Source organism: Panthera pardus, unplaced genomic scaffold (assembly GCF_024362965.1).
Source record: "Panthera pardus isolate Hobbes unplaced genomic scaffold, ASM2436296v1 HiC_scaffold_6, whole genome shotgun sequence".
NCBI classification, from domain to species: domain Eukaryota; kingdom Metazoa; phylum Chordata; class Mammalia; order Carnivora; family Felidae; genus Panthera; species Panthera pardus.
In genome coordinates, this window is record NW_026526991.1 from 33,530,393 (window position 1) to 33,557,127 (window position 26,735).

Genomic DNA, 26,735 nt, shown 5'->3' on the forward strand with positions numbered 1-26,735 from the left:
GACGAAGAGTTGACATACTTAATTTCTGTTTCTTCGTTTCTTTCTTTCTTTGCTCTTTCAAAACACGTTTTCCATCAGAATACATATTCTCATACTGTTTAGCTATTGATAGCAACTCAGCCACAGAGTACATAATCTTCCTTTGATTGGAGAGTATTCATTCTTTCGTTACACATAATGTACCATCTTCCATTGTTGATTTTTCATATGTTAATCTAAATATGTAAGGTAATAGCTCTTTATTTTGCCTGAGCTTCATATTCATAGATGAGTGCAAGGACATTCTAACTATTCTATTCTCTACCATCAAAACTCATTTTTACACATTACACCTTTTAAGAAAAGTAGGGATTGCAGAGATAAGTAACCATCTTTCTTCTATGAAAACTAATATTGGTTCAGAAAAAAAAACTTATGCAAGCTTAGAGTTATTAAAAGTATAAGTTTCAAAAAAACCTGAAATGTATGGGGTGCCTGGGTGGCTCAGTCAATTGAGCATTTGACTCTTGGTTTTAGCTCACTTAGGTCATGATCCCAGGGTCATGGGATCAAGTCCTGCCTAAGAGTCCTTGCTGGGCATGGAGCCTACTTGGGATTCTCTCTTTCTCCCTCTTCCCATCTCCTCCACACATGGTCTCTTGCTCTCAACAATAAATAAATAAATTTAAAGAATAAAAATAAAAATATGCTGAAATTAAAATAGGTTGGGCTGACTTTGCCTCAGGTTGTAATCTCCCAGTTCACAAGTTCGAGCCCCATATCAGGCTCTGTGCTGACAGCTCACAGCCTGGAGCCTGCTTCAGATTCTGTCTCCCTCTCTCTTTGCCCCTCCCCCCGATAGTGCTCTGTCTTTGTCTCTGTTTCAAAAATAAACATTAAAAAAAAATTAAATTGGTTGATATCCTATAGGGCAATAAAACCATAACCTGAACGAAATTCATTTGCAATATACCTTTAAAAACAAAACAAAGCAATTTAACACCTAATCTCACAGAGTCTGGGCCCAATCAATAGTAAATAGTGAGTTTAAAAAAATGTGTTATTCCAGAGAATTGCAGAATCTTTGGGAGGAACTCTTAGACAATGCTCCACTATATCACTGAAAGGATACACTTTCATTAGTTTGCCTTATTTTCAAGTTGAGATAATTTTTCACACTATTCTCTACCATGTACAAAAAATAGTACTTTGTCTAATACTATGTGTCAACATTTTGTAAACAATATATCATTTAGTTGTCAAATGAATGTCAATAAGCATAAGGTTTTTTATGAAAATGATTATTTCCTTGGGAAAAATTCATATGATATTAAACTTGGATAGAGGACTTCGAATATTTTGAAGGTTATTGATACATATAGCCAAATTCATTTCTACAAGGAATAGGGCTATCTGCACTACTCATGAGGAGTAGTCCACTCTGACCATCATACTGACAGAGTTGGGCCTCATCATTTTAAAAATCATGCAATTTGGTGGGTACAAAATAAGACCTCATTTCAATCTATCCACATAATATCTGATTACTTATAAAGTTGATATTTTATTTTATTTTACCTTATTTTTTAATATGTATTTATTTTGGGGAGAGCACAAGTGGGGGAGGGGCAGAGAGAGGGAGACAGAGGATCGGAAGCAGGCTGGGCACTGACAGGATGACAGCATCTAGCCCATGTGTGAATGTGTGGGTTTGAACCCACGAACCATGAACCACGAGATCATGAGATCATGACCTGAGCTGAAGCAGGACACTCAACTGACTGAGCCACCCAAGTGCCCGTAAAGTTCATATTTTAGAACATGATTTTATTATTTTTTCTAATTTGTTACTTGCTTATTTTTCGATCTAAGTATTAGTGCCCATGTTTTCTATTCCTTTCAGCTTCTAATATCTAAAGGACATTAAGACTTTGTGTTTAATTCTTACCCATCAAAGGGTTTGTCATAATAGTATTAATAGAATATTTTATGTGAGGAATAATAACATCCTAAATGAGATTCATCTGTGCTAACTTGAAACTCAACATAAGATTATGCTAATAAAGATGTAATGTTGTTTCCTCTTGTTCCATTAAAACTCTCTTAATGAAAAATGAAAACTGTATATACAAGTAATGTTAATAAGGGTGGAGAACCGAAACTACAGGAAACACAGAGATATTTGTAAATGCAAAATTCTTTGTAAATTGACTGCAATCATTATATTAATCAGTAACTATATTAATCATTATATTAATAAGTAAACAGTATAGCTTTAGGGGATTATATTTTGAACAATTTAGAACAACTGGACAATCATCCATAATAGTTAAAATCATTGTTTTTGTGATGTGTTTGTAAAATAAAATAAAAAACTGAAACTAATGCATACTCGATTATGTTGTATACAAAGTGTGTGTGTTTGTGTGTGTGTATGTAACATATATGTATAAAACAAAATATATCACTTCTCCTTTTAGTAGTTTAAAGGCTTTCTCTGGTAACACTACCATAGATCCATTTAAAAGGTGAGTATATTTTTGGGGTGCCTGGGTGGCTCAGTCAGTTAAGCCTCCAACTTCAGCTCTGGTCATGATGTCATGGTTCGTGAGTTGGGGCTCTGTCCTGATAGCTCAGAGCCTGGAGCCTGCTTTGGATTCTGTGTGTGTCTGTGTCTCTCTCTCTTTCTGCCCCTCCCCTGCTCATGCTCTGTCTCTCTCTCTCAAAAATGAATAAACTTCAAAAAATAAAATAAAAGATGAGTATATTTTCTTAAAATTATCCATTCTTCCAGTAATAGAAGAGAAAGTCATTGAATTGAGGGATTAGCTGTTGTAATGTTTTCTAATTTATAACAATTGGAATTTATATATAATATTTAAGTTCGATTATAAAAAATACATAACAAATTTAAAATAAAATAACATCATATAAAATGTATATGTGTTTGTATACATGTAGAAATATAATATATAAAATATGGAGAACTGGAGAGCAATTATGATAGTAACTATTGGGGGGGAAATGATTTTTTTGAGCTCTGTGACATCTTGTCTAAATCAATGCATATAAAACTTATAGAAACATTTAAGATCACTTTTGGTTGCTGTTGTTGGGGGTGAGGAGGATTCAAAGAAAGTGTATGCCTGCTTCTTTGCCAAGGTCCAGAGATCCGCTAGCTTGAAGTGTGAGCCAGACGGAACCCACAGTCCTTAGACTTCCTTTCCCTGGCTCCCTCCCCTAGCCTGGGAAGCCAAGCTGGCGTTGGTGGGAGGAGGGGAAGTGATGGGGCCGGACCAGGGTCAGCAGGAAAGGAGTTGGTGGGGGGCCCGAAATCCTAGCGTTGATGTCCTTGGGGAAATTATGCGGGCCCTGGCCCTTGGACGGCGCTTTCCCACGGCGGCGTGGCGGGCGCAAGGGAGTTCGGTGGTCACTGCACCTTGGCCTCCCGCACCCGCGTCTACTCGCCCAGCTCTGCCAGGTTGCGCGGGTCGTGGGTTCGATTTCGCGTGGGAACAGGTGATGCCTCCTCTCACCGCTAGACCTTCACTGCGCGCTTCAAGTTCCACGAAATCCTCCAAGTTCACTACTTGAGAGGCAGGAGCACACAGTTGGCTGGCTCTTCCTTCAAACTCACACAGCCCCCAAATCTCAGTAATGTTAAAGATGCGGCAGGGGTCGGTGTAAACACCCCAAATCCCGTCTGGTTCTGACTGCCCGTGCTGTGATCAGCCCTGGAGCGCTTTGGTCTTTTAGGTCCTTCAACTTTCGGAAAATGAACTTGAAAAGTGTGGATGCGTGGGGTTGGGGGAAACTCTTAGAATCTTGAACTCGGGGGCTCCTCTGAGTCCACCTTGATCCAGTCTCCGGCTTCGCTCCTCCTCCACGCATTTTAGAGCCCTGAACCCCCTCCCCCCCTCCTCTGGGCAGGGGAATTTTGTGTCGAATCGGTAGACAGAAAGTTCTTGGCCCCCACTCTTGCTTGCTACGATCAGATTACTTCTCACAGACTGGAGCTGGTTGGGAGGTGGGGGTATTTACTTTTAATCCTTTTATATGTGTTCAGTTCACCTTGTGTGGTTGGGTGTGGAAAGCGGGGGAGGGGGGTTTCCAAAGGGAGTGAAATTCCCATTCCATGGGTATTACCATGCCCATGGGGTTGGCAGTTCTTAAAGTTTAACAAGTCTGCAAATAACTACAGAACACAATAGAGCCCCCCTCCCTTCCTCTCTCTCTCTCTCCTCTCTCTCTTTCTTTTCCTGCTTCCAAACGCCTTCTTCGAAGCTGAAGCTGGGCAGGTCTCCAAAGGTGCAGCAGCCACAACAATCCAGCAGTTCAAAGTCAGGCAGCAATTGCACAACTACCAGCAACTCTCTGAGCCTGCTGCTAATGAGCTGAAAGCCAGGACCGTCTGAGGAGGTGAAGAGGAAGCTTCCAGCCCTCCTCCCTCCAATTCGAAATCCAGATATCTCCACCCCCCACCCCAGATAACTCTGAGATACGGTCCTTGCTATTCGCTTGCCTGGGGGACCATGGCTCCCTTTGGAAGAAATTTGCTGAAGACTCGGCATAAAAACAGGTAAAGTTCAGCGTGTGTGTCCTCGGGGGCTTCTGTGTGAAAGTGTTATGTTTTGTTGCAATTAGATTATGATGAAAACTGTTAGGGGGAAAAGCTCTAGGGAATAAGGTTTTGTATTTATACTCAACTGGTGAGGTTATTATTCCAGTAACGGGGATCTCAGTGGCCTCAAGGATCACTGAAAATAAAAAAACAAAAAACAAAAAACAAAAACATATATATTCTTTTTGTTCCCCTTTTGACCAGTCCTGGTTCCACAACTAGCATCATCAGAATCTCTCTTTGTGTTGCGGGGCATATTTGAGAGAAGTGGGAAGGCACGTTTCATTTTGGTTCAGACACAGTTTTAGCATATTATAGGAAGGGTTAAATTTTTGATGAAGATAGAACTAGAATTTATTGGCCACTAAGTAGAAGGAAAAACACAGCTGTAGATACAATCCGGAAACAATGCTTTGGCTCCCCTTTGAGTGGGGCATTCCTGAAACCTGGAAAGTTCCCAAAGTGAAAATACTTTGTAGAGAAACTTTTTGTGAACTGATTCTTTCCAGTATGTTTGGGAACTTTAGGTGGTTGTAGGCACCAAAGGAGGATTCAGTCAGCTGTCCTCCTTTGTCTGCATTATTAGAATTTTACTTTGGTTTGATTTTTTTTTGCTATTTCAAGCCTGCAATGCCCATAGTGTAAATGTGTAAAAAAAATGTATTTCTCTCTTTGTTTTTCTCTGTCTCTGTCTCTGTCTCTCTCTCTCTCACACACACACACACACACAGATTTTCACTGAGTTAGTATGTGTGTTTCAGCCCTATTAAGTATTTTATTAACACTTCAAATGTTACATTTTTATGCCAAAACAATTTGAGGATCATTTTAGACATGGGCTTTACTCTTTTAAAATGTATTTATTTTGGAATAAAGGCTTTTCGATAACTCTTCTTTCCATCATGCCTGTTTGTACTTGTCATAATTTACTTAGGGTAAACTTAAAAGCATACAATTACATGGTAGGAAATGATACAATTATTTTAAGGTGTCTGCATGGTAATATATAGTGATACAGTTTTAAAGTAAAGTTCCATACTTTGAGCTTAAATATCTACCTGTTTTTATTCCAAATGTATCGATGATTTAGTTGATTAAGTTTTCTGAAGAAACTAAAGCAACAATAATTAGTACTACAAAACTTTCTAAACCAGTTTTAGTTGCTAATGATTTGGTAATGTGTCACAAATATGGCATTTCTGGTAATTAGTGAAACTATAGGTTACAATAAAGACATATGTCTGATTATTTAAAAAATATATATTAGTAATGGCTATTAAAAATAAGTTTGTATTTTCCCACTGTCAATGCATTAAAAAATATTCCAGGCTTCTCTTGCCAACGGAAAGTCTTCCTGCTTTTTAAGTGATTATTCAGTAGCACTGTTTTTGAAGTATGTTTGTTTAAATGCGATCAAAATATATAAAAAATCACTTGGGGAAAAGTTCGTGGTTTTATAAAACAAGTTGTGTTTTTGGCATGCTTTCTGAATACTAACTACCTGTGTAGTTCAGGGTTGTTGCATGTGTGTGTTTTTGTTTTTGCTTTTGATTACTATTAATTCTAGAATTCTGTCAATGGTAAGCCAAATAACAGTTCAATATCACCTTGTGTGCACCCCTGAGAGTTTGCCCAGGGAAGTGTGTCCACTTTCGCTATCTCAATTTTGCCACTGTACCCTCTACCATTAAACTAGCTTTCATTCAGGGAGGTGTGTGTAACAGTTTTTAATATGATATTTTCTATACAAAACTGTGAGAAAAATGGAGAGAACAATAAAAAATGCGGAGTTTAATAGCATTTCAGGTTTCTCTGAGAAAATGGAATGGTGTTCCCAGTGGTGATGCTTTATTGTGAACATGTTTTGATGAAAGCGGTAATAGTGAGGATATGTGTAAGTTGCTCTAATAATTGAGTGTTTCCTGTTACGAATTTGTATTTTTCCAAGCCTTAAGAGAAATTTAAGCCACAGCAGTGGTCAGAAAGATAAAATATGGATATCTCAAACTAAGCAGCACATAAACCATGTGGTGTTTTGAGATAGAATAAATATATATTTTTTTTCAGTGTCCAGTATTGCTATAGATGAGATATTTTTGTGTTTTTTTGTTCTGTTTTTTTTTAACCTTTTCAAAGGTGAAACTACAGGTGAAACTTAGTTACATGATTAAGTCTATCATTTTGTTTACTGCATTCCATAATGGCTTAAATAATCTTACTTGGACATATAGGAACTAAATATCTTTCCTTATATGACAGGTGACTCATCCTTTGATAGCAAATGTGATTGGTGATAAAACATTCATCTGATAAGCCATTCCTCAAATATATAGTATAGAATTCCTTGTAGAATGCAGAGGAAGAATTCCAGTGTTTGTGTATCTCCTGATACATAATTTCTACAAGTAAATTTCTCCAAGTAAAATTTCTACAATTTGACCATAAATGCATCTTTGTCAGCAGGGAAAAAATACAGATTACTAGAAGAAATATCAGGAATTTGAGATCATGAAATTTTGGCAAAGTTTTGTATCGAACTTTTCCGGATCTGTTCTCTTTCTGTCTTTTCAAAGCATGAGGCAGAAAATCTTATAGAAAATATAAACTGTAAAGCTTAGAGAGGGCAGTGCCGTATCTGTGTAATCACCATTGTGTGTTGTGCATAGGACAGTGCCTGGCCTATTATGGATCGGTAATACAGTTATTTATATAATTTTATAAATTACCTTATAAAAACCTTGTTACTGTTTTGTTCTGTGCTCATCATCTGAGGTCAGCAGGTATTGTATAAAAGTGAATACTTCATAAAGGGTAAAATCTAAAACCCAAATAAATACACAAATAATTTTATAGATTTGGACACCAAGTTAATCCTACCCCACCAGATAATCTCTTCTAAATTTTAAGAAGCATTTAAATTTTTTAAAAAATGAGGCAACAGTCTCTTGGGAATTTGAGAATAATGTATGATCACAAATGATTATATTTTGGCACACAAACTTTGTATGCTTTTCATTTCTACCTTTCATATAAATAAAAGAAATGGAGCCAGTCGAAAATCTTGCTGTTCATGATCAGAATTAACCTTTTAAATTTTCTAATTGTAGTAACAATGCCACAGATGTTTCATTAGAAGGAAGAAATAAGTTTTGTGGTTAGGATAAAAGTTGCTGGCAAGATGGATGTTTTCTCTGAAATTAGAAGTATGGTTATTTGTGAATTCAGCAGAATGGAAAGCTATCACGTACTATTTTGTCTAACCTCAAATAAACACTTAAAATGTTCCTGAAATTGGATTAAGAAATGCCACGTATTTGAGTATGTGCACCTTTTTAGTTCCCAGGAGTTTCTGAAAGAGATTTCCCCTGATGATACCTGGTAACTTAAGTAGTTCTTGGTTGGCAACAGACAGCCCATTAGGAACAATGACTGGAATGCTTTATCCCTGGCAAAAATATACCGAGAGCAGGGAAGGCAGTGAAATTGAGCTCTAGGTTAAATCTTGAATCGTTGCTCAGACAACTATCAGCCAACTTAAAAATCCTCGATAAGATCTTGTATTATGTACTGCATCAATTCATGAAACATGTCAAGGTGAAATGTTCTTAAATGGACTTTTTGAGAAAAATGTTTAAAATTATAGCTGGTTAACATTTTGATTTAAAGAACATCTTTATTAGCTGGACCACATTACAGAAAGTTTTGCTGTTATTTGATTGGTATGCAGTTCCAGGAGATCTGATAATAGTTCTAAAAATTCACAAGAGTGTGTCTCTCTTATTTTCATTTTAGTTCTGAAAATAGAATAAAGTTGAGGAGGGGCATATATTTACCTCTTCCGGGTGTATGCCGATACCAGTCCTTGATAGGGAATTTCTTTGTCTCTAGCATATTGGGTTTCTGAAACAAGGCAATATGTTACCTGTACTGTTCAACATGCTTCTGTGCTCTAATATTCTTTAATGTATGTTTTCTTAGGAGTTTTTAAAGACATGTTTTTGGCAAAAGACACACACACATATAACATTTCCTTTTTTAAAAAAATAGGTTGTGATTGTCATTCCTGTGTAACCTGTTATAATAATACACCTTCTAGACAACATTTGCATATTTGTTTATTATCATTTAAGAAAAATTATTAATGTGAATGGTCACCCAAGGGCAAAGTAATTACTTCGTGTAGATAGAATAGAATCTTGGGTACATGTTCAGCAGTGATAAGCAACATATTTTAAGAATAAGAATGATCAATGAGGATAAAATATTCTGACAAACAAGGGAAATTATCCTCAATGGTTTATATCTGCAGGCTAGAATGCCCTCTGTTTTTATGAATAAAGTGACTTAAGAGATCTATAAAAAATTCTTGTTGAGTATACTCAGTAAGAACAGGGACCTAGATAATCAGTGAATAGGTTCTCAAATATCTGTTGATTGAATAAATGAATTCAACATATACTCTTCAAATACAGCTGGTCCCCATACAGTACTTGGATCAGAGTACATCGGTACATTTTCACTGAGTGGACGCATAGATAACTTAAAGAATGAATCCTTAAATTCAAGGTTGCCCTCTCATTATACCTGCTCCTAGGCTCAGCTCCTCTCTTTCAAATGGTGAATGGCCCTATTTGACAAATAGACTTTACCAGGCTTCTGATAGAAAACAAACCAAGTGGCAGGGTAAGTCATTCTTCTCAAGAAACGCTCTTATTTCCCTTCATGTTCCTTGAGTGCAACCATGTATGTATATGGGTAAGGTTTGGCAGATGATGGTGAATGGCTATTATAGATATCACTGCAAAGTGTGGAACATTGCCTCCTCTTTTTGAGATAACAGGAAAATATGATTGGGAACTATTTGTTTTCTTACATGATATGAGGATTTATTCTCTTTGTGTGAGAAAACTGTAGTTCATGACACAAACGGAAAATTCTAGAACTAGGCAGAAAAATAAGAATTCCAGCAGGGGCACCTGAGTGGCCCAGTTGGTTAAATATCTGACTCTTGATTTGGACTCAGGTCATGATTTCTCGGTTTCATGAGATCAAGCCCTAATCAGGCTCCTAGAACCTGCTTGGGATTTTCTCTCCCTGAATCTCTGCCCTTCCTCCTGCTTGTGCTTTCTCAAAAGAAAGAAAGAAGGGAGGGAGGAAGGGAAGAAAAGAAGGAAGGAAGGAGGGAAGGGAGGGAAGGGAAGAAGGAAGAAAGGAGGGAAGGGAGGGAAGAAGGAAGGAGGGAAGGAAGGAAGGGAGGGAGGGAAAAAGGGAAGAAAGGAAGGAAGGAAGGATTCCAGTAGGCATTGGGTTATATCTCCCATTTGCCATTACTAATTGTGTGCCCTAGGGCAAATATTTAATCTTTTTAATGCAAGAACAACAATAATGATAGCATGCAAAGGAAAATCCAGGTTTGGCAATTGGAGGAGGATTGCTCTTTAATAGAATACACAATTATAAGTAAAGTATTACTAAGATTATTCTGGGGAAAACAGCTATGCAAATGAGGCAGCACTTATGTTTAAGCTTCATTAGCTAGCTTCAGGGTAAATCCACCTTTGCTAGCTCTTCTTATAACACTATGTGCCACTGTTCTGAGTAGTTTACATAATACTTAAAATAATGCTGTGAAGAAGGTACTATTATTTTTCCTATTTTCCATTTGAGGCAATTAAGACACAGAGCAGTGCAACAAATAATAAGTGGCAGAAACAGGATTCGAATCCATGCACCTAACCATTATTCTGTATGGCCCATTTAGGACTTAGTTTTCTCATCTCTAAAACAGTGTTAATTCATAGACAAATGGAATAGAATAGAGACTCCAGAATTGGACCCACAAAAGTATGGCCAACTAATCTTTGACAAAGCAGGAAAGAATATCCAATGGAAAAAAGACAGCATCTTCAATAAATAGTACTGGGAGAACTGGACAGCAACGTGCATAAGAATGAAACTAGACCACTTTCTTACACCATTCATAAAAATAAACGCAAAATGGACAAAGGACCTGAATATGAGACAGGAAACCATCAAAACCCTAGAGGAGAAAGTAGGAAAAAAACCTCTCTGACCTCAGCCACAGCATTTTCTTACTTGACATATCTCTAAGGGCAAGGGAATTAAAAGCAAAAATGAACTATTGGGGCCTCATGAAGATAAAAAGCTTCTGCACTGCAAAGAAAATAATCAACAAAACTCAAAGGCAACTGACAGAATGGGAAAAGATTTTTGCAAATGACATTATCAGACAAAGGGCTAGTATCCAAAAACTATAAAGAACTCACCAAACTCCACACCTGAAAAACAAATAATCCAGTGAAGAAATGGGCAGAAAACATGAATAGACACTTCTCTAAAGAAGACATCCAGATGGCCAACAGGCACATGAAAAGATGCTCAACGTCGCTCCTTATCAGGGAAATACAAATGAAAACCACACTGAGATACCACCTCACGCCAGTCAGAGTGGCCAAAATGAACAAATCAGGAGACTATAGATGCTGGAGAGGATGTGGAGAAATGGGAACCCTCTTGCACTGTTGGTGGGAATGCAAACTGGTACAGCCACTCTGGAAAACAGTGTAGAGGTTCTTCAAAAAATTAAAAATAGACCTACCCTATGACCCAGTAATAGCACTGCTAGGAATTTACCCAAGGGATACAGGAGTACTGATGCATAGGGGCACTTGTGCCCCAATGTTTATAGCAGCACTTTCAACAATAGCCAAATTATGGAAAGAGCCTAAATGTCCATCAACTGATGAATGGATAAAGAAATTGTGGTTTATATACACAATGGAATACTACATGGCAATGAGAAAGAATGAAATATGGCCTTTTGTACCAACGTGGATGGAACTGGAGAGTGTGATGCTAAGTGAAATAAGTCAGGCAGAGAAAGACAGATACCATATGTTTTCACTCTTATGTGGATCCTGAGAAACTTAACAGAAGACCATGGGGGAGGGGAAGGAAAAAAAAATTTAGGGGAGGGAGCCAAACCATAAGAGACTCTTAAAAGCTGAGAATAAACTGAGTGTTGATGGGGAGTAGGAGGGAGGAAAGGGTGGGTGATGGGCACTGAAGAGGACACCTGTTGGGATGAGCAGTGGGTGTTGTATGGAAACCAATTTGACAATAAATTTCATATTAAAAAAAAAAGAAAATCTAGATCTGAAAAGTGAGAAAGTAATCAATCTGAATTGAAAACAATTGAAAAATAAATTGAAAATTAAAAAATTAAAAAAAAAATAAATAAATAAATAGATAGATAAATAAATAAAATAGTGTTAATCCTAAACCACCTAGTGTGAGACTAAATCTGATTATATTTAAAAGACAGCACAGTACTAAGATAGTAATGAAATCTCAGTAAATATTCACTCCTGTTCAGGCCGGTAGGATTGAAATGCTATGAACTATATCTCTAAGTTTTTAATATTTACACATGGTATGATATTTTGGGCCTTGAAATCTCAACTCAGAACTTCTGTATTACCACTGATGTCTTTTCCTCCTTAGATACAAATAAGTATATTATAAATTACTGAATATGATTAGAAATGAGTTTACTAAAGTTGTACAAAACTATCTTTGCCGGGGCACCTGGGTAGCTCAGTTGATGACTCAGTCAGATGTTTAGTCTGACTCTTGATCTCAGGGTCCTGAGTTTGGGCCCCATGCTGGGCATGAAACCTGCTTAAAAAAAAAAAAAAAAAAAGAAAAGAAAACTATTTTTAGAGCTTGATGTAATATTTGAATTTGAACAGCTTTTAGGTTCAATCCTCACACTTCTTTAGAGCCAAATTGTGATACCATTAATGATTTTGCAATGTGTAACATACCATAGTTTAAGGGATGTTTCCTTATGTGTCTTTGAGAAGTTTTCATAAAAAGAAAGGATACATAATTTAAATATTTCTGTCTTATCTTTGTCTAATAAAATGAAAGATTGAGTTAGATTTTTAAATCCTTTTAATTTCTAAACTTCTATGATTCTAAAATGTCCTCTGAAGAGTAGAATTTAATTCTCTTGCCTTGCTTTTACCTTTTAAAGATAACTTTTAATAACAGCATTAAAAGAAGGATTTTTTTTGTGCGTGTATAATTTTATTTTACCTAAAACATGATGCACTGCCACATAACCTCTACCACAAAATGTTGCCTTATGGTAAAGCTCAAAAGTGTTTATTTCCACTTATAAAAAAATGGGATTACTTTATAAATTATACTATCTAAGAATTATTGAGTGTTTGCTATTTGATATGCACAAGTTTTAGTTTAATAAAACAAATATATGAATGTTAAGAGTAGCTATCTTTTTATTTTAGCTCTTTAGGATTGGTAAACTCTGCATTTGGTATTGTACCAGACATGCAAAGACACAACCTAATTCCTAAGAGATTAAACTAATTGAGAGAACAGTACTGTAGTTAAATATCTCAAGCATGAACTTTCTTTTAAATCACCCTTCCATGGGAAACTGTCCTTGACAGGGTAGGTAAAATCACAATCTTTATGATGCAATTAAGAAGATGAGAGTATACTTGCTTGCAGTGGAAGAAGGCTGTTCCTTGGTACATTAGGTGCTCAGTAAATGTTTTTGATTGCCTCTAAGTAGAAGTAAGTAAAAGAGGAGTGCATGGAGGAAAAAAAATAATAATAAAAGGAGCATCATCATAATTAGATAGCATTTATTAAACTCCCACAGTTAGGTGACAGGCTTGGACAACAGTAGGGAACACAGTAAGATGTGTAAAAAGATGTAGGAGGGGGCTGAATCACACAATGGTAAGACTGACTAAGATAGGATAATCAAGAGATAAGGATCGAGAAGCAGACAGAAATATGGTCAGTTTGGCAAGAATCCATAATCTTGGTGGGATTGGTAAAAAGAAAGCATTTACAATTGAGGAAGTGCACAGAAAAAAATTAAGGATGTGTCTATATAGCAGTATTAGATTTACAATCTAATAATTATATTACATTGGTCAGTTTATCAGTTCATAAAACTGAGTTATTCTGCTTTGTAAATATTTTAAATTTTTGTTAATGCGATAGTGGTCCAACTTTAGCAAGTTTTTATGCTCACTAATTATGGTATACAATTGACAGGAGTTTTGTGGCCACGCCTTCCTGATACACTGCACAGTACATGCTTGTTCTCAACCAATGACTAGGATTTTTTACAGCCACCTCAAATACTTCTAGTTACTCTACTCTTCATTTACTCTGATTTTTTTCTTTCCAAAAATTCCCTGCAGCTATTGGTTAACTGAGGGTACTTAAGATCCAATAGCAGAGCATTAGTTTGGGGAGACCATGGTCTTTCATAGTAGAGTCTGAGGATACCCACCCTCAGATCTGCACGTAAGGATCTTACATTTGCCTAGAAGCCATGAAAGATGATATTGAAAATCCATGGGTAGACATACAATAACCACAATCTCATATGAAGAAAATAGTTGTATACAATTAGGAAAAGTACTTATGAGGCTATAGTGGATGTTTGAGGTTCCATCCTTTTTAATAGTGTGGGAAGTTAGGCACTTTTTAGCAGTGGGCCACAATGTATTAGCCTTGGTTTCTTGACTGCCTGGGCTATTCTAGTAGTGAAAGTCAAAGAATTTCTTCCCAGAGCTATTAATAATAGGCATGAGATTTAGACTAAGTTACTTTTTAAAAAAAATGTTGATCATCTTTTTTTTTTTTAATTTCTTTTAACGTTTTATTTATTTTTGAGACAAGGAGAGACAGAGCATGAACAGGGGAGAGTCAGACAGAGAGAGACACAGAATCTGAAACAGGCTCCAGGCTCTGAGCTGTCAGCACAGAGCCCGACGCGGGGCTCGAACTCACGGACCGAGAGATCATGACCTGAGCCAAAGTCGGCCGCTTAACCGACTGAGCCACCCAGGCGCCCCAAAATGTTGATCATCTTTACTGGTTCTACGTTTAGTTAGGAGAACTTAACGTGATTATAGTTTCCAGGATTAAGTGAAATGACAGTGTGTGTTATATGATACCTTACAAAGTCTGAGCATACTACCAGACTACTTACTTATCTGCCTTAGCTTCTAAAAACAAAACATTCATCAACTATCCTGCTTTGTCAGATTTGGCAACTACTTACATATATTTGCTTTGTGATGACTCAAGATGATGGTTATTTGATGATTTTTAAAAATTCATAAATATTAAATTAACCACACGTTTTGGGGGGCATGATGAAAGAACAAAGAAGAATCAGATATGGATCATGCTTTTAAGGAATTTGCTGGTTAGCAGGTACACAGACATACATAAATTATTAAAGTACAAGGCAGGCGTTTTAAAGTATATTCAATGATAAATATTTATTTACCTTATAATATGTGCCACATGTTATTTTAGATGTTAGGGATGAAATAGTGAGAAAGATAATCAAGATCTCAGCTCTTGAACTGATGGTGTAGTGGTGGACAGGCAGGCAATAAACAAACAATCAATGAACAAGACATGTCAGATAGTGATTATTGTTAAAAGAGTCACTACGGAGGCAGAATTTTTTAACTATTTTTATTAGTTTATTTATTTTGAGAGACAGAGAGTGAGCAGGGGAGGGGCAGAGAGTGAGGGGGAGAGAGAGAATCCCAAGCAGGCTCCACGTTGTCAATGCAGAGCCCGACGTGGGGCTCAATCCCACAAACCGCTAGATCAGGACCTGAGCTGAGACCAAGAGCTGGATGCTTAACCGAATGAGCCACCCAGGCACCCCTGGAGGCAGAATTTTTCCGAATTCAACACTGAGTGGATAGGGCAGTAGACAATATCAGGGTGAAAAACAAAGAATCAATGATAACTATAAATTTGGGCTTGGGTAACTGGGAACATAGTGGTATGATCATAAAGAACAGAAAAAAATGGCAAACGTAATTTTAGGAAGGGAAGAACATCAGGATGAAGAGCAAAAAATTCAAGGTGTAATTTGTGTGTTTGCAAATGTTCCACCTCCAAACACCTGGTGTTTGGACACAACACACCTGAGTTGGGACTGTGAAAGCAGCCTTTCATCCAGCCTACTCTGCTGCCTCTTGACATCTATATGGGACTGATTAATATGGAGCATACTGCACCTGGAACAGGGCTTGAAAGGCAAAACATTGGTTTCCCAGTCAGGGCCTTCAAGCTGACTAATCCTATGTCAAACCTACTCAATCTCCAGGAAGCATTTAGTGCCCATCCTTTTAGTGATCCTTTAATTATCACCTTAGTTGAAATTACTTCCAAGCATGGCCATCACTTCTAAGGGATTACAGATTTCTTCTGTTTAAAGATTTGGTTATTTTGACCTTTATATCCCCTAGAGAGTCATATGTAGAATTATGTAGATATGGGAGTTTAAATAATGTCTTAGTATTTAGATAAATAAAATCTAGATTTTGGGTGCAGGTAAATCATCTAGGTCAGGAGTTGGAAAACATTTTGTGTAAAGGCCACATAACCAATGTTTTAGGTTTTGGGGGCCATAATGTCACCATCCCAACTACTCAACTCCATCAGTGTAGTATGAAAACAACCACGGACAATATATAATTAAATGGGCATGACTATATACCAACAAAACTTTATTTACAAAAATAGGTGGTGGGACGACTGTAACTACCAGGCCCTAGTTGACTGAAAATTTCTTTTTGTTTACTTCCCCCAAACACACTTCTACTTCCCTGCTGCAAAATAATAAAAAATAAATAAATAAATAAATAAATAAATAAATAAATAAAACCAAACCAAAACAAAAGAAAGAACATTTAACATCGACTGTGTTAGGCACTTAGGCTTCAAAGATGAATGATTCAGTCCAGGACCTACCTGGCAAACTAGAAAAAAGAAAGGTAGAAAATGCTATTACTGAACACATCAAGAAGGAGCACCCATTTCCATCTGGGGTGGCAGGAATGGGGTTATTCAGAGAAGGTAAGGGAATTTTCCTAGTGAAAGTGACATTTAAGAAGAGTAAGAGTTAGCTTCAGGCAAGGAAACAGGTTATAGAAAATCTCAGAATGAAAACAAAACCATGGCAGATGTAGTCCAGTCTAGAAATCCATAGGGTGATACATATGGCATCCCTTGCAACTATGAGAGATCAGGGAGAAGTTAGGGGTAGCTAGTTATGTGCATATTAATATGCATATCAAAGAGTGCTTGCCTATGATATGGGGGAATCTGATCACGCAAGGAATCCTAGGAGTAGGCAGGAGAGAGAGAGAGCAGGAGAGAGAGGGGGAAGGGCAGAGACAGGAGAGACGGGGAGAAGGAGAGGAAGATAGAGAAATTGAAAAAGGACTTAGAAACCATTTAAAGATTTTAATGAAGGAAGGTATACTGGTAGACTTACAGTTTAAAAAGGGCAGCCTGGCAATATTGTGAAGCACAAATGTGAAGTGGGCAAAAGTTTGTAGTAAGACAATATGTAATAACTTACTATAGTAATCCGTTGTGAAACAGAGTTATCTGAATCATAGCAGTGGTGATTGACATAAATATGCATATGTGAGACATTTGGGAGAATGAATAAGACAGACTTAGTGACTGGTTGTTAAAGGGGGATGAGATAGAGAAAAGAATCTGAGGGAAGGGAAACAAAAATAATATAAAAACAGGGAGGGGGACAGAACAGAAGAGACTCATAAATATGGAGAACAAACTGAGGGTTGTGGGAGGGGGGATGGTCTAAATGGGTAAGGGGCACTAAGGAATCTCCTCCTGAAATCATTGTTGCACTATATGCTAACTAATTTGGATGTAAATTTTTAAAAATAAAAAAAGAAAATTAAAAAAAAGAAAAGAATCTAGAAAGATCCAAGTTTTTAAGCTTGAGAGAAAAGGTGGTGGGATGGTGATTACAGTCAGTAGGGTGGGGAATCAGAAGGTGAATAATAGTTTGTAATATGAGTGGAGAGGATGATGAATTAGTTTTGACCAGTAAAATTCGAGTTTCCTATGGATTATACACTATAAATATGAAGTAAGCGTGAAAAATGGAGGTTGAGAATATGGATCCACAGCTCAAGGGCAAAATATTTAGATTTGGGATTATTAGCATACAATTGACTGATAAGGTTGTGGACAATATTAGACCTACCCACAAAATGTGTACAGTGAGACAAAAAATGAGTCACAGGAACCTGGGGGATTTTATTTGTATCAGCTATTACCTATTGCATAATAAAACATCCTAAAAATCAGTGGCTGAAAACAACTTGCTATTTGTCTTGATTCTTTTTTTCTTTGGAGATATTTTTTAATTTAAATTTTGGTTAACATATCATGCAATATTGGTTTCAGGAGTAGAACTCAGTGATTCATCACTAACATGCAGTATCCAGTGCTCGTCGCTAGTGCCTTTCTAATACCCATCACCCATCTAGCCCATCCTCCCCTGCCACCTCCCTCTGTCAACCCAGAGTTTGTTCTGCATCATCAAGAGTCTCTTGCGGTTTGTTTCCGTCTCTCCTTTTTTCCACTGTCTGGATTATTTTTTATTTTTATTTTTGTTATTTTTAAATTTTTACTTATTTATTTATTTATTTATTTATATGTCTTGATTCTGTGGGTGAACTGGGGGTGGTTCTTCTGCGGGTTTCACCTGGGCTTTCTCAATGAGCAGCAGGTTGGCCCAGGGCTAAGTTCAGATGAGACAACTGGCTCTCTCTCTCCATATGGTCTTTCATCTCAAGCTTTTTCAACAAGCAGCAGTTGGTATTCCAGGAGGAAGAAAGCAGAAGCGCCAAGACTTCCTGAGACCAGGAATCCAGCACTTGCCTGCATGGTTTTTACTACATGCTACTTGGCCACAGCAAGTCCCAAGGTCCATTTGGGGAGGAAGAAATAGATTCCATCTCTTGATGGCAGGAGCTGCAAAGACTCTGTGGCCACCCCTGCATGATACCTACATTTATTGAATATGAAGAGGAAGCAAAGTCCATGCAGGATCTGAGAAGAAGAAGCTAGAAAGGAAAAGCAAGAAGCTTGGAGAGTAGAATCCAGAAGTCAATAGATGGATTGCTGCAAGAAGGGGAAGGAAAGGTCACGGTGCATAATGTTACAAAGAGGTCAAGTCAGATCAGTTCCGGAAATGGCTGCTGGGTTTGACAGTTAGGAGATCTCCGATAAGCCTAAGAAGAAATGTGTCTGTTGGGGGTGGGTGGGGCGGAAGTCACTTTATGGTGGGTTGCTATTACTGAAAAGTGAAGAGCTAGAGAAAGTGACTGTGGATTCCTGTTTGAGTTTGTGAACAAAAGATAGGTGGTGGGAATATGTGGCCAAAATGAGGGTGGTTACAACATGACAGGATAGTCAGAAGGGCCAGAGGAAAAGGTAGAAGATAAAAAAAAAAAAAAATAAGAAGGGATAAATTCTGAAGTAAAGTTCTAGAGGAGGTGGAGGCAGCGAAATTCGGAGCATATTTAAAATTTAAGGTTTGGGGAAGGTAAACGGATTCAGGATGCTTTTGATATGGATGAACAATTCTCTTATCAGCGATATTTTCAAGTATCTCCTTTTTAAAAACAAAATGGCATCACCGGCCCTGGTATGTTCATATTTCTACACGTTGTAAAGTTGTTATTGCCCTTTAGGTAATTTATTTGCAACTAATCTGAAGGGCTGATTATTTCAGATGAAGCTTCTATTTGGAAGCTGTGTGCTATTACCTTTTATTATAGACTATGTTCAGAAAGTGGAAATCAGGGATAAAGGGTCTCATCTTGTGTTTTCAGCTATCCTATTGGGTAATTCAAATTCTTACATGTCTCTAGTGCCATGCCAACACATTTCAGAATACGTTTAGAGAGGGAAGAGTAAGTGGCTGCCGGCAGATACGAGCTAAAAGAGTCACGATCATCAGGAAATATCTTCCACCAAGTAGGCAAAACCAATTATGGACTTAGCTGCCCACAGGAAAACTCATGTTAAAAGTTGACAGAACCACAACTATCATTAAACTAAATATTCAGGCTAAGCAATGTTCCTTTAATGAATATGCTTTCTTGTTATAAAATATTTCTCTGAAAAGTACAAATCAGCAAGGAAACTTATTTGCCAGGCACAGGTAACACTGGGAAATAAGCATAAGAATTTCCAATGAGATTAGATATTTGCTCAACATTTCTTCTGGTAAATACTACATGTTAAATATTTATAGTTTGATTAAATCAATTTCCGGAATCCGAACCATGAACCTGGTTTACTTAACCCCCATTGTCTCCAATACACATTCTTTACACATTCCTTTCCCTTTTGTCTGTTTATGGGAATTATGTATTATAGCTACCCTGCAATTATTTTATGTAGAGGGCTTTTCTTACTCCGTATGCTTGGCTTACTTCCTAGAAAACTAAACTAGCATTAGAACATAAACCTAGTGATTTTTTTCTGTGTGTGTGTGTGTGTGTGTGTGTGTGTGTGTGTGTGTGTGTTTGCGTGTATCCTTAACCTCCTGTGCCTCAGTTTCCTAATCTGTAAAATAGATTTAACAATACCACCCATATGGTAGGGTTGTTATTAAAATTAACTGAGTTAATATATATAAAGCCCTTACAGCAATGCCTGACATGTACTAAGCATTCAACAAAGTGAGCTATTATCCAGTGTATCCTCTCACACACACCCACCTCTCCCCAGTCACTCTACTATTTTTTTAAGTCCTTCAATTACCAAGTCCACACATAAATCATGTGAAATTACTATTTGAAAGGATCTTCTTGGTGCACCTAGGTAGCTCAGTGGGTTGAACATCTGACTCTTGATCACAGCTCAGTTCTTGATCTCAGTGTTGTGATTTCACGTCCCCTGTTGGGCTCCACACTGGGTACATACTTAAAAAAAAAAGTGTGAGGTCTACTTTACAGATAAATCTTAAATATTTTTATTTATTTATTTTTAAGTAAACTCTACCCCTAAAATAGGGCTTGAACTCATGACCCCAAGATCAAGAGCTGCAAGCTCCACCAACTGAGCCAGCCAAGCACCCCTATGGACAAGATCTAAATTAACATATTGCTCAAATTAAATCTCTTGAACCTCTTTTATTTACTCGGACTTTCTACAAAGAGTTATAGAAGTGGAGAATATATTGAAAACATTGAGGTCAATTACTGTTTTTATTATTATTTATTAAATAGGATTTAAGTTTTGTTATTTTTTTTTTTTTAGGTTTTGGAATTCCATAGCATATTTGTTCAGAGTGTATCTCATGATTTTCAATATTGTTTAAGATGATCTTGAATTTTCAAAATCTCTCTTTGTAAGCATATCTTTGCTGCTTCTGAGCTATATGACAAATTCCTGAACATAAGGATCGTCTTATCTTGCATTTTATCCTCCCCATTTATTCACATTAGCTAAAACTACTGTTTCATTGACAAATGAATGTTGAAGCAAGTTATAAAAACTCATACACCATAATTCAGAATGGACAGCTTATTTGGAGGATAGCTAACTTGGTATGGATTCAGTTAATTTATATAGAACTTTTTTATTTTTAATACCTTTTTTTCTTTTGAGAGAGATTTTGTACTCAGGAGCCTGTGCAAGAAGGGATGCAGGGGACAGGAAGAAGGAGAGAGGGAGAAGGAGAAGGAGAGGGAGAGGGAGGGGGAGATGAAGAGGGAGGAGGAGGGGGAGAGGGAGAGGGGGAGAGGAGGAGGGGGAGAGGGGGAGGAAATCTTAAGCAGGTTCCACACCCAGCATGGAGCCATCACCTGAGCCAAAAGTCACCCAAGCATCCCTTTTTAAAAATACATTTAAGCCTTTATCTTTACCCAATTTTGTTTCTAGATTTCTGTTTGTGTTTGGGTCATTCCTTTACTCTTATTACAAAGCTGCCCAATCATATACAAAATAAAAATTTTCTGTAACATAATAATGATAAAACTAAGTAACTTATTAGCTAAACTAGTTATAGTTGTACTGTGATAACTTTGATTATCGGGAAAAGATGCTATTAAATTTGAAAGTATGATATTTTATTTTGAAAATAGCCTGTGACTTATAATTTAAACATTCAGCAACCAAATTGATTATTTATGGCATCCTCAGCATTTTAAATTTTATCATTGGTATGGAGTTAAGCTTGTAAACACAAGTATTAGTTTATAACCTTTGGTATGGAACTTAATTTGGTAAACTTGCTTTTTATCATCATCCATTTTTATTCTTTAATGAATTATATGCTTTAATTCAAAGAAATGTGAATTCCTACAAGGTATTATCAGACTTGAGCCTGAGATAAATATACTGAAATCAAATTTCTTTTCTTATTATTGTTTTGTAGCTCTCTTTTCTATTCATCATTTCTGAAACTTTCATTGTTGGGTTATTCTATCTCTATGTGTTATTTACTGATGTGTTTTTAATATGAGTGCCACATACAGTGAGCTACATGTTGAAGAGTTAAATGGACGGGACTTGATACCCTGTGAGAGTTATAATTTATTTGGGTACGGTGTTTTGCAAAAGAACTGCCTAAGAATGGTTTTTATAACTTCATACTCATCCATAGTACCTATAAAAAAAATCTATTATGAGGCATTAAAATCTTCTTTCTCCTGGATCAGAATCTCCTTGCAGGAACTTTTTTTTTCTTTCTGTATTGCTATTTGTATTTCATTTATCAGAATAGAGGACACAAAAATGAATGACATATGTATTCATACTGTATCAGTTCCAGTTGTGTTCCTTGATATGGCATGGAACTTCACAGTGATATCATAATAAAATTAACTCCTCTATCTTCTGATAGAGGATTAGAAATGTGTTTTGAGGTTTAAGAGATAATTTGAAGGGAATATTCATAATGTTTGCTTTGTATTCAGCAATCGGCACAAATGACCAGATATCTATCTATGTATCTATTTATTTATTTCTTTGTTTGTTTATTTTGATTTTTAAAAAATGTTTATTTTTGAGAGAGAGAGAGTGCACAGGTTCACTAACTGAGCCACCCAGGTGCCCCAAGTCCTAATTAGTTTTAGATGTCAAATTTCAATTAAAGTTTAATGTCTACTATGTACTAGGAATAAATGTTACTCTTTGATTTATTCTCCTGTGCCTCAACTTCAGTGCCCTTTTCCTCTGGATAGCTGAATAAAGATGGCCAAAGTTTGGGGCACCTGGGTGGCTGAGTTTTTTAAGTGTCTGACTCTAGGTTTCAGTTCAGGTCATGATCTCACAGTTGGTTAGCTCGAGCCCTGCATCGGGCTTTGTGCTGACAGCACAGTGTCTCCTTGGGACTATTTCTCTTCATGTTTCTCTGCTCCTCCCCGTCTCGTTCTCTCTCTCTCTCTCTCTCTCTCTCAAAATAAATAAACTTAAAAAAATGGCCAAAGTTTATCCATTTATCTTCATTTTTCTCTGCTTTCATACTGAATTTTTTGTCAGTAAATATATATTTTCTGAGATCTTCAAGTTGGCATTGTAATATCTTAGTAAATTCTTTATCTTAAAACTTCCTGATTTAGACAATTTATTTTCTGATGCTTTGTGCATAATTACTCAATAGAAGTATATTGAAGAAACACTTGAGTGTGTGAATATTGCATTTGTAATTACAAGCCAACTCATCTTAATTCTGTATGATTATTTTTGTGATGTTAATATTAATTATCAATGGAGAAATATTTTTAATTTCCAGTTTGACAGTAGAGTGAATTCAGAATTCCAGTATTTAATTTTAATTATTATTTCAGCGTGAATATGGAAAAGTACCTGTAAGTGAAGTTAATACATGCTGTTGAAGAATTTTACTTAGCATAGAAATCTTAATTTTTTGGTGATATCCCAAAAAAGGCACATACTGAATAATGAAATTCTTGCAGAATAATATATATATTTTAGTGTAGTGCAACTCATTAGCACAATTTTAATCAAAATCAGAGAGTTATAAAATGAGAGAAAGATTAAAAGCATTCTTGGATCATCTGTGAGCTATAGATTATATTAATGATGTTTTTAAATGTTTCTTATTCGCCAGTTATATTGGAAGTACACATGCAAAAAAAAATTGACAAGTGGAACCAGGTGGAAAAATATTGTTAGACAGGTTGGAAAGTATTTGTAAAATAATATTGTTAACTACTATAGCAAGGTCAGTAAGATTGTTGAATAAGCATACTAAAAACACTACGCCCCTCTCTGCATTAAATAATAACAGTAATTTTGTTATTAGCTTAATAACCTGTATTTACCCAGTACATTTTTCACAATTCTCTAAGCTCTTTTACTCATTCTCTTATGTGATATTTGTAGCAACCTTGTGAAAAATGTGAGTCGGATATTACAGTATTACAGTGAAGGGTACAGAGGATTAGAAAAAAATGATTTCTCGGAATTCACAATGACTTAGTGATAGCTAAGATGAAATCATAAGTTGAAAATTTCAGGTCCATTTGTTCCCACTACACTTTTTTGCACATCTTCACAAATAAATGTTATTAATGTTTCAGAGGGAAAAAATTTGAAGCATGTGATAAAATGCTGTAAATGTTATTTTCTTCTGTATAAATAACTAATTTTCTACCTAGTTTAAAATAAATTAACCAGAGGTGTGATAAGTGAGAAAACAGAATATTTTCATGAGAATCTTGGGGTATATGCAATATTATCATATTTAATAAAGTATTAAAATACATAATTAAAAACAGTATGCGAGTAAGAAATGTCACGTATACTACATAGTTATAGACATAGTGTAATATATATTTAGAATATGTAGTACAATCTGTTGGATATTTCAGTTTAGTTTTAATTCAGTTTCCAGTGAGTAAAACATAGTAAAAGATGATTGCATGAAACAGTTCTGTATTGATGGGAGTCACAGACACTTAGATATTTAGATATTAATAGCATTTTCCTCTATTTCTCATTAATCATTCTTGAAATAGACCAACGAGTTCAAGTCAAAACACAATATAATCTTATTCAATTTTTCAAATATATTTCATTGTACAATTCCTTAATTTTTATTGATCTTTCTGTTTTTAATTAGAAGCAAAATTTGAGGTTCACTACTTTATGTAAGGCATTTAATTTTTTTTTTTATTCATTGGTTTTGCTTCCTTAAAGTGGATACCATAATGTAAATAACCTTGATACATGTGACAATATGATAACTGATTTACATCTTCCTGGTTATATTATTTATTCAGGAAATTTCATTGAAAATAAGATATGAGGAATGTTTAGCACCATACTTTGAAGTTTATTTATATATTTTTTAGTAATCTCTACATCCAACATGGGGTTCGAACTCATGACCCCAAGATCAAGAGTCAAGAGTCACATGCTCTTCTGACTGGGCCAGCCAGATGCCCCACTGAGTACTGTACTTTGAAGCCATGATCTGACTAAATTCTGGTTTATAGAATTTCATATCTTCTTACAGTTTGTATGAGTGAACATTTATCAAAATAATGGAGAATTTAGATTGATGTCTATTAAATGTGAGCATAGTAGTTATTTTATTCTTATACATGTACAATTTTTGAGTAAATGTTTTTACTTTACAACGTAATCTAAAAGTTATAAATTTTAAATCCTATAACCCAAGCAAACCCCAGTTTATAACCATTTGAACTACATGAATAATATACACTTGCAGTTATGGTATTTTTATATAACCTCTTATCTGGATGTCCACCTGTTGGTTACTCCCTCCTAGACTATCTAGAGAGAATCATTCCTGCAGCCTCCATCCATGTTAACCTTACCATCTGCCATTAATCCCTTTGTCACTACTCCTTTCATATTATACACTTAGATACATAAGACTCTCTCAATACTTGCTTTTATCCTAGAAAGTCAATGAAATAATTACAGATTTGAAGGCAGGCAAATTTATATTTATAAATGTATATTTATAATAAAGCCAGGAGTTTGATTATACTAGGTGGAAAATTAATTTTATATGAAAAATGCATTGAGCTGTAAGCAATTAATTTAAAAATAATTTTAAGAGTGTAAGCAGTTCATAAATAGGAAAATATTTGTGAGTAGGTATTCATAATGGCTATTATAATTTATTTTCAGGGATTAGTCGTAAGTTAATATCAAAAGCCAGAGTTGGAAAGAACACTTCTACCTTCTAGTTTTGTGAGTTTTGGCAAGTAACTTAACTTCTCTTTGTTTCAGTTCCCTCATCTGTAGGATTGGGATGATGTTACTGTCTACAGTACACATGAGTTCTTAAAAATCAAGGGTGCTGCAAGTCAAGAAATGCCTAAAGTAAAAGTAACTTTGTTGGTTTAAAAATACCAAATATTAACAAACACATTTCCAATATACATGAAAAAAAATAATTTGTGCTCTTAAGTAATTTTGAGTGAGCAAGGGCAAAGTATAGAGAGCTGAGAAGAAAAAGAAAAAAAATATTGTTAATCAGATTGACAATGTGTTTATTTATAAGTGAAACTAAAGCACTGCGATAAAAATAGAAAATAGAAATGAATTATTGAGATAAGGCATTTATAAATTAAAGCTCTATTACCTTTCACTTTTTGTGTGGTTATAGTATGTTCTCTGTAAAGTTTCAGGTCCAGTAAAATTTTTATCCCTTATTTCCCCAATAAACACATACAAAAGCAATACAGGGGCACCTGGGTGGCTCAGTCAGTTGAGTGTCCGACTTCAGCTCAGGTCATGATCTCGTGGTTTGTGGGTTCGAGCCCTGCGTCGGGCTCTGTTTGACAGCTCAGAGCCTGGAGCCTGCTTTGGATTCTGTGTCTCCGCCTCTCTCTGCCCCTCCCATGCTCATGCTCTGTCTCTGTCTCTCAGTAATAAATAAATGTTAAAATTTTTTTTTTTTAAAACGAAACAAAGTAAAACCAAATAAACAACACTCTTAGGCATGCTACTTGTGTATTTCTTTTGCATTAAAATTGGAGATTATGTCTCAACTACTAGATTTGAATCACTAGGTGAGAACTGTTTGTGACATTATATTGCTAACAAACCAGTTTTTCTAGTCTAAGTTTGTATTTTTAACCTTTTGTTGCATATGTATTTGCAGTTGTCATTACTTATACTAGATGGTGAAATCACAAAAGTTGGGAAGGGAATATTTTAAGAGTTCTAGTCCTAGTATTAAGTTCTTTAT

The 26,735-nt window shown here is 36.0% G+C and overlaps 1 protein-coding gene across 1 annotated transcript in view; it reads left to right on the top strand.

Annotated features, from left to right (window-relative positions):
* Positions 1-4,207: 4,207 nt before the first annotated feature.
* Positions 4,208-26,735, top strand: part of RASSF9 (Ras association domain family member 9) — a 30,565-nt gene continuing 8,037 nt past the window's right edge. The window contains exon 1 of the mRNA XM_019434720.2: positions 4,208-4,558. Coding sequence (XP_019290265.1) covers positions 4,512-4,558 — 47 coding nt within the window. The 5' untranslated portion in view covers positions 4,208-4,511. The remainder of the gene's footprint in view (positions 4,559-26,735) is intronic.